Source organism: Eucyclogobius newberryi, unplaced genomic scaffold (assembly GCF_026437365.1).
Source record: "Eucyclogobius newberryi isolate DKJ021-1_F unplaced genomic scaffold, fEucNew1.0.hap1 SCAF_2, whole genome shotgun sequence".
In the NCBI taxonomy this organism is placed as follows: domain Eukaryota; kingdom Metazoa; phylum Chordata; class Actinopteri; order Gobiiformes; family Gobiidae; genus Eucyclogobius; species Eucyclogobius newberryi.
The window spans coordinates 13,333,450-13,345,949 of record NW_027315834.1 but is presented as its reverse complement, the minus strand read 5'-3'; the positions used below and the strand labels follow the sequence as shown (position 1 = coordinate 13,345,949).

General features: G+C 37.5%; 1 protein-coding gene across 3 annotated transcripts in view; it reads left to right on the top strand.

Annotated features, from left to right (window-relative positions):
* The window catches only part of rxraa (retinoid X receptor, alpha a), a 195,845-nt gene that overhangs the window by 114,390 nt on the left and 68,955 nt on the right, over nucleotides 1–12,500 (top strand). For all 3 annotated transcript variants that reach the window (XM_072453601.1, XM_072453598.1, XM_072453599.1), the window contains exon 3: nucleotides 3,017–3,255. In XM_072453601.1, coding sequence (XP_072309702.1) covers nucleotides 3,017–3,255 — 239 coding nt within the window. The remainder of the gene's footprint in view (nucleotides 1–3,016; nucleotides 3,256–12,500) is intronic.

Genomic DNA, 12,500 nt, shown 5'->3' with positions numbered 1-12,500 from the left:
CACCTCTTTGTACAAGGATTCTAGCCCAAAGAACAAAATTGTGTAACCGTTTTATTTTATTGATTTTTTATTGCAATCTATTCTATGTTATTTTTGTACTTATTGTGTTTATATTGTTGCAGGTGAAGCACTGTGACCTTGGCCTGTGAAAAGTGCTATACAAATAATGTTTTCTGACTTACTTACCGGTACTCCAAATTAAACTCTTATCAGCCCTAGAGGTGGCTCAAAGATAGGCAGTAACATTGGTTTTCACTATTCTTTATTTATTTTTCCCCTGTAGCGACGGTTTGAAAATGCAACATTTCCCAAAAAAATCCACTGAATGTTTTGTTTTTTTAAATATATTTAAAAACGCATTCATTTTAATGCTTGTTTATATAAAGCAAATCCTTGATGTTAGTTTTTCATTTTGAACTATTGACGTCTAATTTTTGATATTAAAACATGTGTCCACTACGTTGATGCTATTTTTCTATTTCTATGTTTATGCAGATTTTATTTCTATTTTTATTTCTTACATTTGGCTTTTTTTGCCTTATTTAAATCATATGTTTATGTTGTAAAATATGAGATGCCAAAGCAGAGATACTCAAGAGCATATTCAAAGTCCATCAGCAATACAAATAACGCATCAAAACGACTACGAAGCGGTAGAAAATGGATGGATGGATGGCATGAAAACGACTCTGATTGGCTGACAGTGGAAATACAGTCTTCCTGATTACATTTACTTCTGAGGCCGCTCCCGGACACCCCGCCGTGGCCCCCTTATCTCCTCACGGCCCCTTATTGATGGTGTTGACGGCTTAAAGACTTATAGAAGGTGAAGCGGAGACCGTGGTCTGGAGGGTGGAATGGCGCGCTGCTCCTTGGTCGCGGTGCAAGGTCGGGTTGTCCCGCTCCCCCGCCGTCACCTCTCATTCATCTCATACATTATAGATGGATTATAGATGGCTGCCTGTCCTCGATGTGTCTCTGGGGGAACGGATGGGACAAAGTGGACAAATGGGCAGATGTAGTGCAGAGAGTGGTCACATTGTAGCCTTCAAATCCAGCATAATATAAAACATAGTATTCATTTGGTCAGTACATTGGTTTTACACTGATCAAAATATGAATAATATTTCAAATGCAGCCCTTCTTGGGACAGGCACTTTCTCCTCCAGTTAAAAAATACTATTATTATTTGTTTAAATTATTTCAAATATTTTTAGTTGTACGAGCAGAGCTGTGGAGGGTCGAATAACTTCCACGACTGACAGTAAATAATAAATCAATTCGTCATTTAATTCTGCTATTTATTCATGGAGGCTCATGGTTGTTGTTTTTTTTTTACAATATTACAGAATTAGAAAGGATAATCTAGCCTTTGGGTTATTGTGTCAGTGGCATTAAATAGTTTCAACATTATCGTTTATCATGATATTTCCGCAGCAATACACAGGTCTAAAAATGTGTTATTGTGACAGGTTGACGAGGCCATAGGTGTAAAAACATGTTGATACCTTAGTTTAGTAGTACTGTAAAATATCATATATATTGCAATACCTGTCATTTCTATTATCCAAAGTGTCCTTGTTTGTTCTGGTTATTGTGGAAGCAAAGACAACATTGCAAACATGCAGAATAAAACTATTTCTTCAAATAAGAGGTTACATGCAGTTCGGAAATTCCTTATACTGTTTTACTGTAGAAAACATTTAGATCTGATGTGAAAACTGTTTCATTTCTCTTCCAAAAGTCCCTATGTTCATTTAAAATGAGATCTGTTCAAGTTACATGCTGGTTTATTTTCACTTATAGCTTCTATTTGGATAACTTGTCGTTCCAGTGCAGTTGTATTGGTTCCAGCAGAGCGTTGATGAGATCATGGGAAGTTTGTACGGTCAAATAAAGTGGAATAAGTCAAACATGCACAGTGACCTCTACATATCGACTTTTCTCAGTATTATTCGAGCTGTCATCACTGGGATATCCTCATGTTACTTTACGTTTACGTGCTGAACTCTTTAACTCAATTCTACTGCGGTGGTTGTCAGCGAGAGGCCTGGGACAAAAGAAGTTTTTTTTTAGAATAATACTTTGTGGCTTGTGTGCTTTTATCATATTGCATCAAGTCTAAATTAAATTATTACATGTGTATATATTATTATGTTTCAAGTTTTACTGTTTTACTCACTTTAATGTGGGAAACAAAGTGTGAAAGATCAACAGATTACAGTTGCCCATTAAAAGTTTGATCATGATGTATGAAAGCCATGTGTATAAACATATCTCTGGATCCGTCTTTATCAAATCAAATTTATCACAAAATATTTCCTAATATTTGTTGTGTCCTTTTATTCAGGAAAGCATTGTTTTAGATGGATATTTGTTGATAGAGTAATATGTCATGGATATGTCATTTTACTATTACACAAACTCGTTTTATTAGTTTATAGGTTCATTTACAGGTTATTTATCATCAGGTTATTGATATAGTACATTTAATTTTGATAGTGTCGCTTCAAAACATTTTACATTTATCCGTGTATAATGTTAAAGAGATGAGTGTTTGGAAATGTATGGGTTCATTTTAAACATAGAACATATGCCTCTTTTTTTTCAGAAAGAAAACATAGTTTTATATGGTTATTTGTTGATAAAGTAAGATGTCAACGTATTTATGTTTTTATCATTATTCATGAAAAATGTAGTTGACATGATGTTTATCATTAAAGTGTGTATTTCACGTGGTTGTTTGTAATGTTTTACAGTGCACCCTGAGCTTTTTGCAACCAAACTGAACTTTATCCAGCTTTATCACATCATATTTTGTGATAAGTTTCCTATATTTCAGATGTATTTAATTTTTTTATTCAGGAAAAATACAGTTTTTGATGGTTATTTCTTCATAATACATAGCTCATTTTATTTATGTATGATGGACCACATTTGAAATCAGATATTATTGCTTCCAAATTGACATCTCTGGACGTGCCATCACTTACCTTCTCCCTTCTTCTCTGTGCAGATTCGTCGGGCCAGCTTTCCTCTTCTCCTTTGGGCTCTCCGACGTCTCACAGAGGGATGCACCCGTCCCTGCTCAGCCCGACCTCCATGGGGCCCACGGGATCCTTACACTCGCCCATCAGCACCCTGAGCTCACCCATGAACGGCCTGGCGTCACCCTTCTCCGTCATCAGCTCGCCCATGGGACCGCACTCCATGAGCTCCCCCGGCATGGGCTACGGCCCCAGTGTCAGCCCCCAGGTAAGGACCAACTACGACCCGAACGGGAGCCGCTTTTGACGGTCGACCTGCGGACAAATGCAAGATTACTGAGTGTGGATTGTAAGAAACACCGATGATACAGCGTTTTTGGGGAAACTATGGACCGGTCAGGGATGGGAGACGAGAAGGGATTCTCTTTGTCATCCAGGACCATTCGCCATTTGCATATTCCCTGTGAACATTAGTCAATTTGTCTTTATTTAGCAAAGGCGCTTCCATTTTTTGATTTTCTACCTTTCTGAGACAAAATTAAGGAGATCTTTTCTGAAAAATTGACTTTTAGAAGCTTGTAACCATAATACCATCGTCCCCCTTCTCATTAAACCCCTTGAAGTTGCATTTAGAGTCATTTATTCTTCTGCGGACAAGACGCCATCGCTCCGTCAGTCCAGGTCGTCACCGCCCCTCGTGTCACCCATATTTACTTACTTCGTTAAGCGATTTTATTTTCTTAAACGGCGACACAGGAAGGATTTGACAGCTTCATAACCATAACTATTTAAGCGAATTCAGCAGACTTATTTCCTAACTTGTCGTTTTAGATCAATATTGTGTGTCCAAAATGTCCAAAATACAACATAATAAAACACGGGCGTCGTAGATTAGAACTATACAGAAGACAAACGCACAATAGATCGTCTTTAATCCAGAAAATGCCTGAATAAGTAGCAATAGCTCGAATTAAGTCATATTTATCTTGATATAACTAGATATAACATCCATAAGATCCAGCCAGTGTTCCATTTCTACAATGTTGGTGCTTCTGGATAGAACATTTGCACTGAACCGTGCAATTGGAAGTTTAAATTGCAAGAGTTCATGTTACCAGTTCAAATATGCACCACATATGCATTTTTTTAGGGGAGTATCTTTTGCCAAGAACCTAATACTGTTGTCAGTTACCCATTGTCAGTTGTCTGGAGCTGATCTTCATTGTCCTGAATTCACCAGTCACTTGTACATTTCTTGTCGGTCATTAAACTCTAAAACTTTACCAGGCTGCACATTCGCTTGACTGACAAAAAGCTAAATTATTTGAAATATTTCACACATTTTCATTCACTTTTTAAAATACCCACAACTATTTATATATATTTTTGAATTATTTTACAGATATTTATGTTCGAAGGAAATGTATTAGGAAATTAATTCGATTTTTTCGGCTGATTTTTAAGTCAGTTTCCGTGACACGCAAACTAACTTTCTCCTAGTGTCATTAGCTGCTTCACCTGCCACAGTTTGAGGATTGGACCAGTGATGTCTCCCTAATTGTGTTCGCATGTTGTTTGGGAGCACATTACACTCATTTACATTGACAGACCCGGTTTCCCCCGCGTCGGCCCCCGTAGACCGAGGGCCCCGCGTTGACCTCTGTGTCGCACTCAATCAAGACTCTTGACATGATTCCACGGCGCGCCACCTCAAACTGCACGAATATGAGAGGAGGGTGTCGCAAGTTTGGCTGTAGGTAAATAGTGCATACATGTAATACATTTCTAAAGTTGTTCTTGGTGACTTTTCCATACAAATGCATCAGAAACTTCAGACACGCCTGCTTCTCCGGCAGGTTTAACCCCAGCAGGACTGAGGGTCAAATGCAGACGATACATTTCTCTTTGGGACAATAAAGTTTACCTTAACCTTAAACGTTAGGCTAACCCTCCTTCCTAGCTTTATTCATCCAACATTTAACATCCACGGCAACCTTTGAACCCAAATCATGTTAAAATGTTCTAATCTGTTTTTTTAATTGGGGTATTTTTCCTAATTTTTCCTCAGGGATGTCAAGATTAACCGGTTAATGGATAATTGTGATTATTCAATCGTCAAACAAAATTATGTAATTTCTTTTCAATCTGGACCCCAAAAAGTGCACCCAAATGCAGAGTTTTATGTGGCAGTTTATATCATAACAACTTTACTTTTGCATTCAGAAAGTTTGATTTCATAAAGCTGGTCAAGTATTAATGGAGCAGTGATGTATTAGAATGAAAGAACATTAAGGATTTCGCTTTTATTTTTTCATGTTCCAATAATTGTGAATTATCGTTAAATCGTTAATTTTCTCTTCACAATAATCGTAACAGTAACATTTGAGTGCCACCAGAAACAAGCAGAAACATGCGACCCTGCACAGAAAGGTCTTATACTGGAGTCTAACCCAGGACCTTCTTGCTGTGAGTGTCCTTGCCATTCTGCACAGCTGCTTTTCTCCTTCTGTCTTGTCCCATTTCTTTTTTTTTATTTTTCAAAATGTTTAAAGAACACGAAAAACAAAACAAGACCAGAGGGTGAACTACAGACATAGAATAAAACAATAGAAACTAAAGCACATGTGAACCCAAATAAATGTCAAATTTTTCCATGTTCAAATTTAGTCCCAATGTGAATTTTTTCCATTTTTCCAATGTCCAATGTAATGTCTGTCCAGTCCATGTTTGTCGGTGCATTTTGTGTCATCCATTTTCTTGTGAGGGCCTTTTTCGCTGCTGCCAGGACGATGCTCCAGAGATTTCGGCCGATTATATCCATGGCAGGAATCTTGAGGCCCAAATACATCGCCCTGAAATCTAGCGCAATGGAAATGTCATATATTGTCTGTAAAGCATTATTGATCTCAATCCAACACGTCTAAGCAACAAGACGATCCCAAAGCACGTGATAGTGAGTCGCCTCCTTGCTGCCACACTTTCCCTGCATTTCCCTGTGAGTGATTGGCTCTCTGAAGTTATAAAGAAACGTGACACATTCTTCCAACAGAATTGTCTTGTCCCATTTCTATGCCGTCAGTTACAGTGCTTTATAAAACTCCCTCAGACCGAGAGCATCAAAGCTCGCAGTGACCCAGATTCCCATGTGAAAGAAGCCTATCTGAAATGGAAACGACTCCCGCGTACTGTACACTAACTGCTCTTTTTGTGCTGGCTCATAATAGCGCGACAGTTCTTGGCCAACGGGCTGCTAATGAAACGCTCAGTACAGTCAGGCTTATCGGTGCTGCTCGGCCCCGTGTGGAAAGGATTAGAGACACATTAGAGAATGGACGCACAGTCTCCAGAAATAATAACAAATGTAATATACTTTATTTGGTATTTTGTGAGGGTTGGGGGTAGCGGTTTAGAACCATTCACAGGATATTTGCGGTTAATCAATTTTTAATCCTGAAGTGGTTTGGGAGTGAGGAAAGAAATGCATGGTTTTCAGTCTCTGTTGTTTTGTATGTTTAATGCATTTTGATGTGTTGAAATAAATCTAGATTAAAACTCAAAGATAATTTTAACATTTTGTCTTTATCTGAAATGAATAATGTAATCAAATTTAGGTGTACTATTGGAAGACCCCAAAACTATTCACTCATTGGTCAAACTCATGTACAGACCCTTTAAGTTTAAGTTTCCCTTGTAGCTACATTTGGCTTAAAATAAAACCAAAATTACAATTCAAGTAAAAATATAACCATGGCCTATAATATAAAATCATTTTAAAGGGAGGCTGTGAAGAATTTCAGTTTTACTGCCAACAATAATGTTGATTTATTCTTCTATTACAAAAACATTGGACTTGTTCACTAAGTTGTTTGATGTTATACTTTGGTGTTTTTGTTCAAGATAATTCTCCAGTCAGAAAGTAGAATGAGCCTCACATGAGTCGCTCATTTGTGTTGCCAGTTTCAAAGCTGAAATCCAGTTTATCCAGTGGTTTCTAAATAAGATAAGATAAGATAAGATATTCCTTTATTGTCCCACATGGGGAAATTTCATTGGTGCAACGCAGGAAGATACAGAGGTAGATACAGAAGAACATTGAAAATACATGAGTAATACATTTATTACTCATGATTGTATTATTGCGTACAAGCAGGGCAGTAGAACTTCGGCTGTAAAACTTGAGTTGTTTGGTTGATTAATCGGTCGTTGGTGTCCCAGTCGACCAAACTCTTTACTAGTCAACTAATTATAGGAGAAGGCATGTGAGATAATTGAGATTTGGGAGTAAATTGTGAGTTCAATTTTCTTTTTAATGATGAATACACTGTAGGTTATAAATATTTGTACTACGTGCGAGATCTCCTTTAATCTCGTTGTCTTGTTTGTACAGACACATATCAAATTAAAGAAGGTTTGAGAACTTTTGTCAGCAGCACGCAGCAGCTCTTTTAGGGGACTAATGACTGCACAGAGCATGTCATGACCGAGAATTTCATCAGTACAAGCTGCCTGTGTAGTTGTTTTTTTTCACTTTTATTCTTCCAAACATCTCATCGCTATAGTCATCTGTTTGCGTTCTATCTCCATCTTACCAAGTCGTCTACAAAGGAGCATTTACACAAACAACCTGCATAACATCCCATTCCCGTTCGAGCTTTAGCTGTAGTTTTTACGAGGCCAATGTTGCCCGTTTAATGTCACTGTAAGCACAAACGCACGCTCAATTAACTTTAACAGCGACCGCTAACGAGCAGTGCGCTGAGGCTTCGCGGGAGAGACGGGGAGATCTGCAGGAAAAGTCGAGGTGTCGAGAACAAAACACACTAAAGATAAAGTTCAAATCCACTGACGTAGCATTGAAGAGTCGCGCTGTGTCGGTGCTGCAGTGGTTTGAGGCTGAAGGTTCCCAAAAATAACCATGCAAACGACTCGGGGACCCCCGCAGTGAAATACAATTGCTAACTGTAATCATTTTGAGAAGAGAAGACATGTTTTAACACGCAATACAAAAACACAATGGAATTAAAACTTGGTGATATGTTCTTCATTGTAAATGTCTGAAAGTTGTTAGTTCGCTTTGAATTCAAGTTTATTTGATTCATTAATTTGAACGTGTTTGATATAAAATGCTATTATTACAGTGTGTTTTTGCATAGCCTGTTTTTGCATAGCCCAATTATCACAACAGCAGCACACAACTTCACAAAATTGCAGACTTAACCCAGTGGGACATTGTGAAATCTTTGGAGAGAAACTTAGTAAGACTGAAAAGGTTATGTTAGTAATGGTACTAACAGAAATCACGTTTGTTTGATACCGACTTTCGGTAGCTTGGCTTTAAACGTCCACGTCAATGAGCAGATAAATACACAGCACAAACTCAATGGCAGCACTTGCATTAACATACAGATCTATAGCATGTCCAGAGTTTATATTCCACCTGAAAACACATCAAGTCTCCAGCGCAACGTCTCCGTGTGTGACGATTGTGCGGAATAACATCCGATCACAGTCTGCAGTGTTGGAGGAAAGATGCAGATGAGCCAGTCTTTGCGGTAATCGTCTTCCTCCTCCGCCCAGGTAAATTCGTAGTGAAAGCGTAACGTTGCCATTACACAAGAAGCAATGATATTAAGTCTTAGACACGGGGAAAACCAATGTGAGGTGATAATCAGCTGTGTTTGCGCATGTTATTTATGCATTTTATTTGTAATGCACTTTACATTCCAATGGAACCTGAGAGTGCTAACAGAGGCTAAAAACGACAAGCAAGTTACAGTTAAAACAAGTTAAAACATTAAAGCATATTTGAGTTATAACTGAACAAAAGTCATACAAGTATAGTTTGAAATAGATCACAACATGGTTACAAGGTTGATTTGGTCATTAATTTTAAAAAAAACACTGGCAACAGAAATTAAAAAGCAGATATTCTTAGGGTACTGGTATCGGGGGCAAAAAAATTACATCCCCTTTTCATAGCCTTGCTCAGAATTCCGTCTCAAGCTATGACATGCCGTCTAGTCCGGGTAATTGTCGATGAGATTCTTTCAAACTTGAAACAATGCTCTGTAACCACCTTTCAGTTCAAAGCCGCCCGGATGACTCGCCGATGAAAAGCCCAAGACACATCCAACAATGGTTCCATTCTCACTCCGCTCCCGCGTCTTTCCCCAAAAACCAAACCACACGTAAAGAACGACTGGCTTTTTATCAACAGCCAACTCATGCATCCCATAATTTCACTTCACCCTCATTTAGCCCTGGATACCAGACACATCTGCTTAGTGTGCTGTGTGTATTGTATTGATGAAGAAAGGAGGCACTATGTACATGTACAGCACACTCTAGCCATGTTAAAATGTTGTTTGCTAAACTCAAAATGCTTACGGTAGTTCCACCTTGTGATGTCATCGGGTGGTCTTCCTGGAAGTGCTCCTCTGTGCTACATATCTATTGTATTTATTATAAGGATAAATGTTGCTAAATTGATTGTTTTGATAGTTATAAAAGTGTTACCTAATCTAAATCTTACCTGATGGTTGTCTGTTTGGCAAGCTAGCTTTTGTGTATTTCCCTGTGGTAAATACTGCTGCCTGCAGATGGAGTACTAACACCAATCCTGTTGAGGGAACGCCTCACGCCTTCTAAAAGTTCTAAAACCTGAGATGTCAAAGCAGAGATAATCAAGAGCATGTTTGAAGGTCATTAACAAAACCAATCAAACATAATATGGGTCCGTTAACGGTGAATGTGACCTTTCACCCTCTGCTGATAAAGGTGTCATATTTGCTCAGACTTCCTGGTTCTTTGGTGCACGGGTCACGGATGAGGCAGGGTAAGAGAACTGGCTTGTGGTTTGCATGTGGTTTACTGGATCTGGGACGCTCCAGCTGGAAGTGATCGGATACACTTGTGGAAGATGTTTGGCATTTTGAACAATGAGTGGTTATGACAGTGGTGAATGTGTATTCTATAGACCAGTTGATGAAATTACTTCAGGTCAGTTTCAAATGTGTCTTTATAAGTTGAATCAGAATACATGCAAGCACAGCAACTTTTCTTTATATTTGCAGGCAGGCATTTGCATACATTTATTACTATTTAAATATGTTTAATGATGCGTAGAAACTGACCATGAGTCATTTTATCAATTGTGTGTATGTATTTATTCATTCATTAATTTATTTATTTGTTTGTTCACCAGTCTCTTACCAAGTTCTACCATTCTCGCCCTAAGCAGCAGGCCTGGATGTAAAGGCTGATTTTTTTTTGTTTCCCTGGACATAAAAAAGGTGTCCGATGTTTACAAGCTATGCCAACACGCTCTTAATAAGTTATAAATGAGCGCAGGGCCTTGTGTCACGGTGTCCTGCTCATGTTTGCTTGGCGTCGCTAGGAGACTGAAACACAACACTGCAGTGAACATAGTGAAAGTGGAAGTGGGGGGCGAGGGGGGTCTGTAATATGGATTTGAAGGACTTTGCGTTTGGTCAGTGAGAGAGGAATCAGTTTTGGGGTTAAAAAATGTATGAAAACCTTGTTATATTACAAGAAATCCACAACATTTTTCAATAAAGGTTAACACTTTGCTTCAATAAAACAGGAAGACTTAAATCATAATGAACATGTAGTTTATTGAGAATGATTCAGACTATATGATGACTTTACTAGTAGGGCTGGGAATCACAGGGCCCTTTACAATTTGATGCGATCCACGATACACGGCTCACGATATAATCATATCATGATTTTGTGATACATTTGATAACCGATATATTGCTCATGATATTCTACAATATCACTATTTTTTAAAGAACCCAAAACATTTTAACCACATTTTTCTGTGTTAAACTATAACCAGCACAAACTCGAAATGAAATACACCCAATTTAACCATCAAAACAGACAAAATGTCAAATGTTTTTGCATAAACAATTTTCCTTTATTCAAACAAGCAACAAAATTGTATGGCGATCACAAAATAATTCAGTTTATTCAAATTTACCAAAAATGACTCATGGTGATGTATCGATACAGCAGCCCACGATATTGATATTGTATCACCAAATTTAGTATCAAGATATATTGATATTTTGGCACAACCCTATCTACTAAGTTACTAAACCTGAATCATTCTTTAATAAACTTTTTGTTAGTTATGAATGCAATCTTAATTCTTAATTAAAGATAAATATAGTGTATTTATTATAAAGTCGTACCCAATAAAAGCCTATTTGAAAAGGTGTAATAGACATTATTTACTTTTTTTTTTCAAAGAAAGGCTAAACAATATTCATGGTTATGGGTAAAAAATGCAGTTATTTATAAAAACAATTGAACTTGACATATTTTGCATTTTTGTAAACAATATACATTTTCTTTAATTCACTAATGATCACAACAACATCTAAAACATGGAACTATCGACCTGAAAACAATTGATATACTTAAGATGAATTATTTTCTCTTGAACCCAAAATTCAACTTGACGAGACACATCAGGACTAAACATCAAGACCAAACCAAGTCCACATCAGGACTAAAATGCCCTCGATTTAACGTGTGAACGCAGCCCTAAAACACACCAGTAATGTACTGATGATCCTGCCTCTCCTGTAAAGTTACTGGAATGCCACTTTCATCCTGGGCATGACATCACCACATGGAGCGCTCTAATGTGTGGACAAAGGAGCAGTGTGCGCGTCCCCCCGAGGACACTTAGGTCCCGGGACGTCAATCATCCCCTCAGATGGACAGAGGTTTTTTTAGCCACAGCTGTCTCCAGGTAGCAATTAGCAGACCTCTCTCTCTCCCCCCTTTTCCTGTGCCGGAGTCCAGGAAGTGTGACTAATGTGAGGAATTCATTTAGCAGGGCTTTTAAGAGAATGGACACTTCTTAGTTTACTTATTTTTTATTTATTGTTTTTTCAATTAATTGAGTAACAGCAAAAACGTGACAGCACTACTAACAATGTTATAGTCTTAAAACACTTTTTACAATATTGTTAATTATTTATTAATTCTCCTGGCAAATATTTGTTTAATTTGGTAACACTTTATAATAACTAAACTTATTCCTGCCTTAACAAAGCATGAGCAAAGACTTAATCAATAGAGGAAAAAATAGTTTATCAATAATTATTTCCGCTTAGTAACTATTTAGCTAATACTGTAACCCTTAATTCCTACTTAATTAAGTAGTTACTAAGCCTGAATCATGCTTTATGAACATAATATATGTTCATTATTATTTAAGTCTTTGTTCATGTTTGTTAAGGTAAAATAAGGTGTAGTTATTATAAAGTAACTAATTCATAACTAATTCAAGTCAAGTCACAGTTGAGTCTTAACATTAGTCGTTAGCATGATGCGTTACCTAAAAAAAATTAATTAAAAGTAAAATAATTGTTTTGTAGTGGTTAAAATACAGTAATATAGTGATTTTTAAGTCCTGGTTTGATCCTGGTTTAGTTTTGGGTTCAGTCCTGGTTTACTGCCAATTTTGGTGCAGTG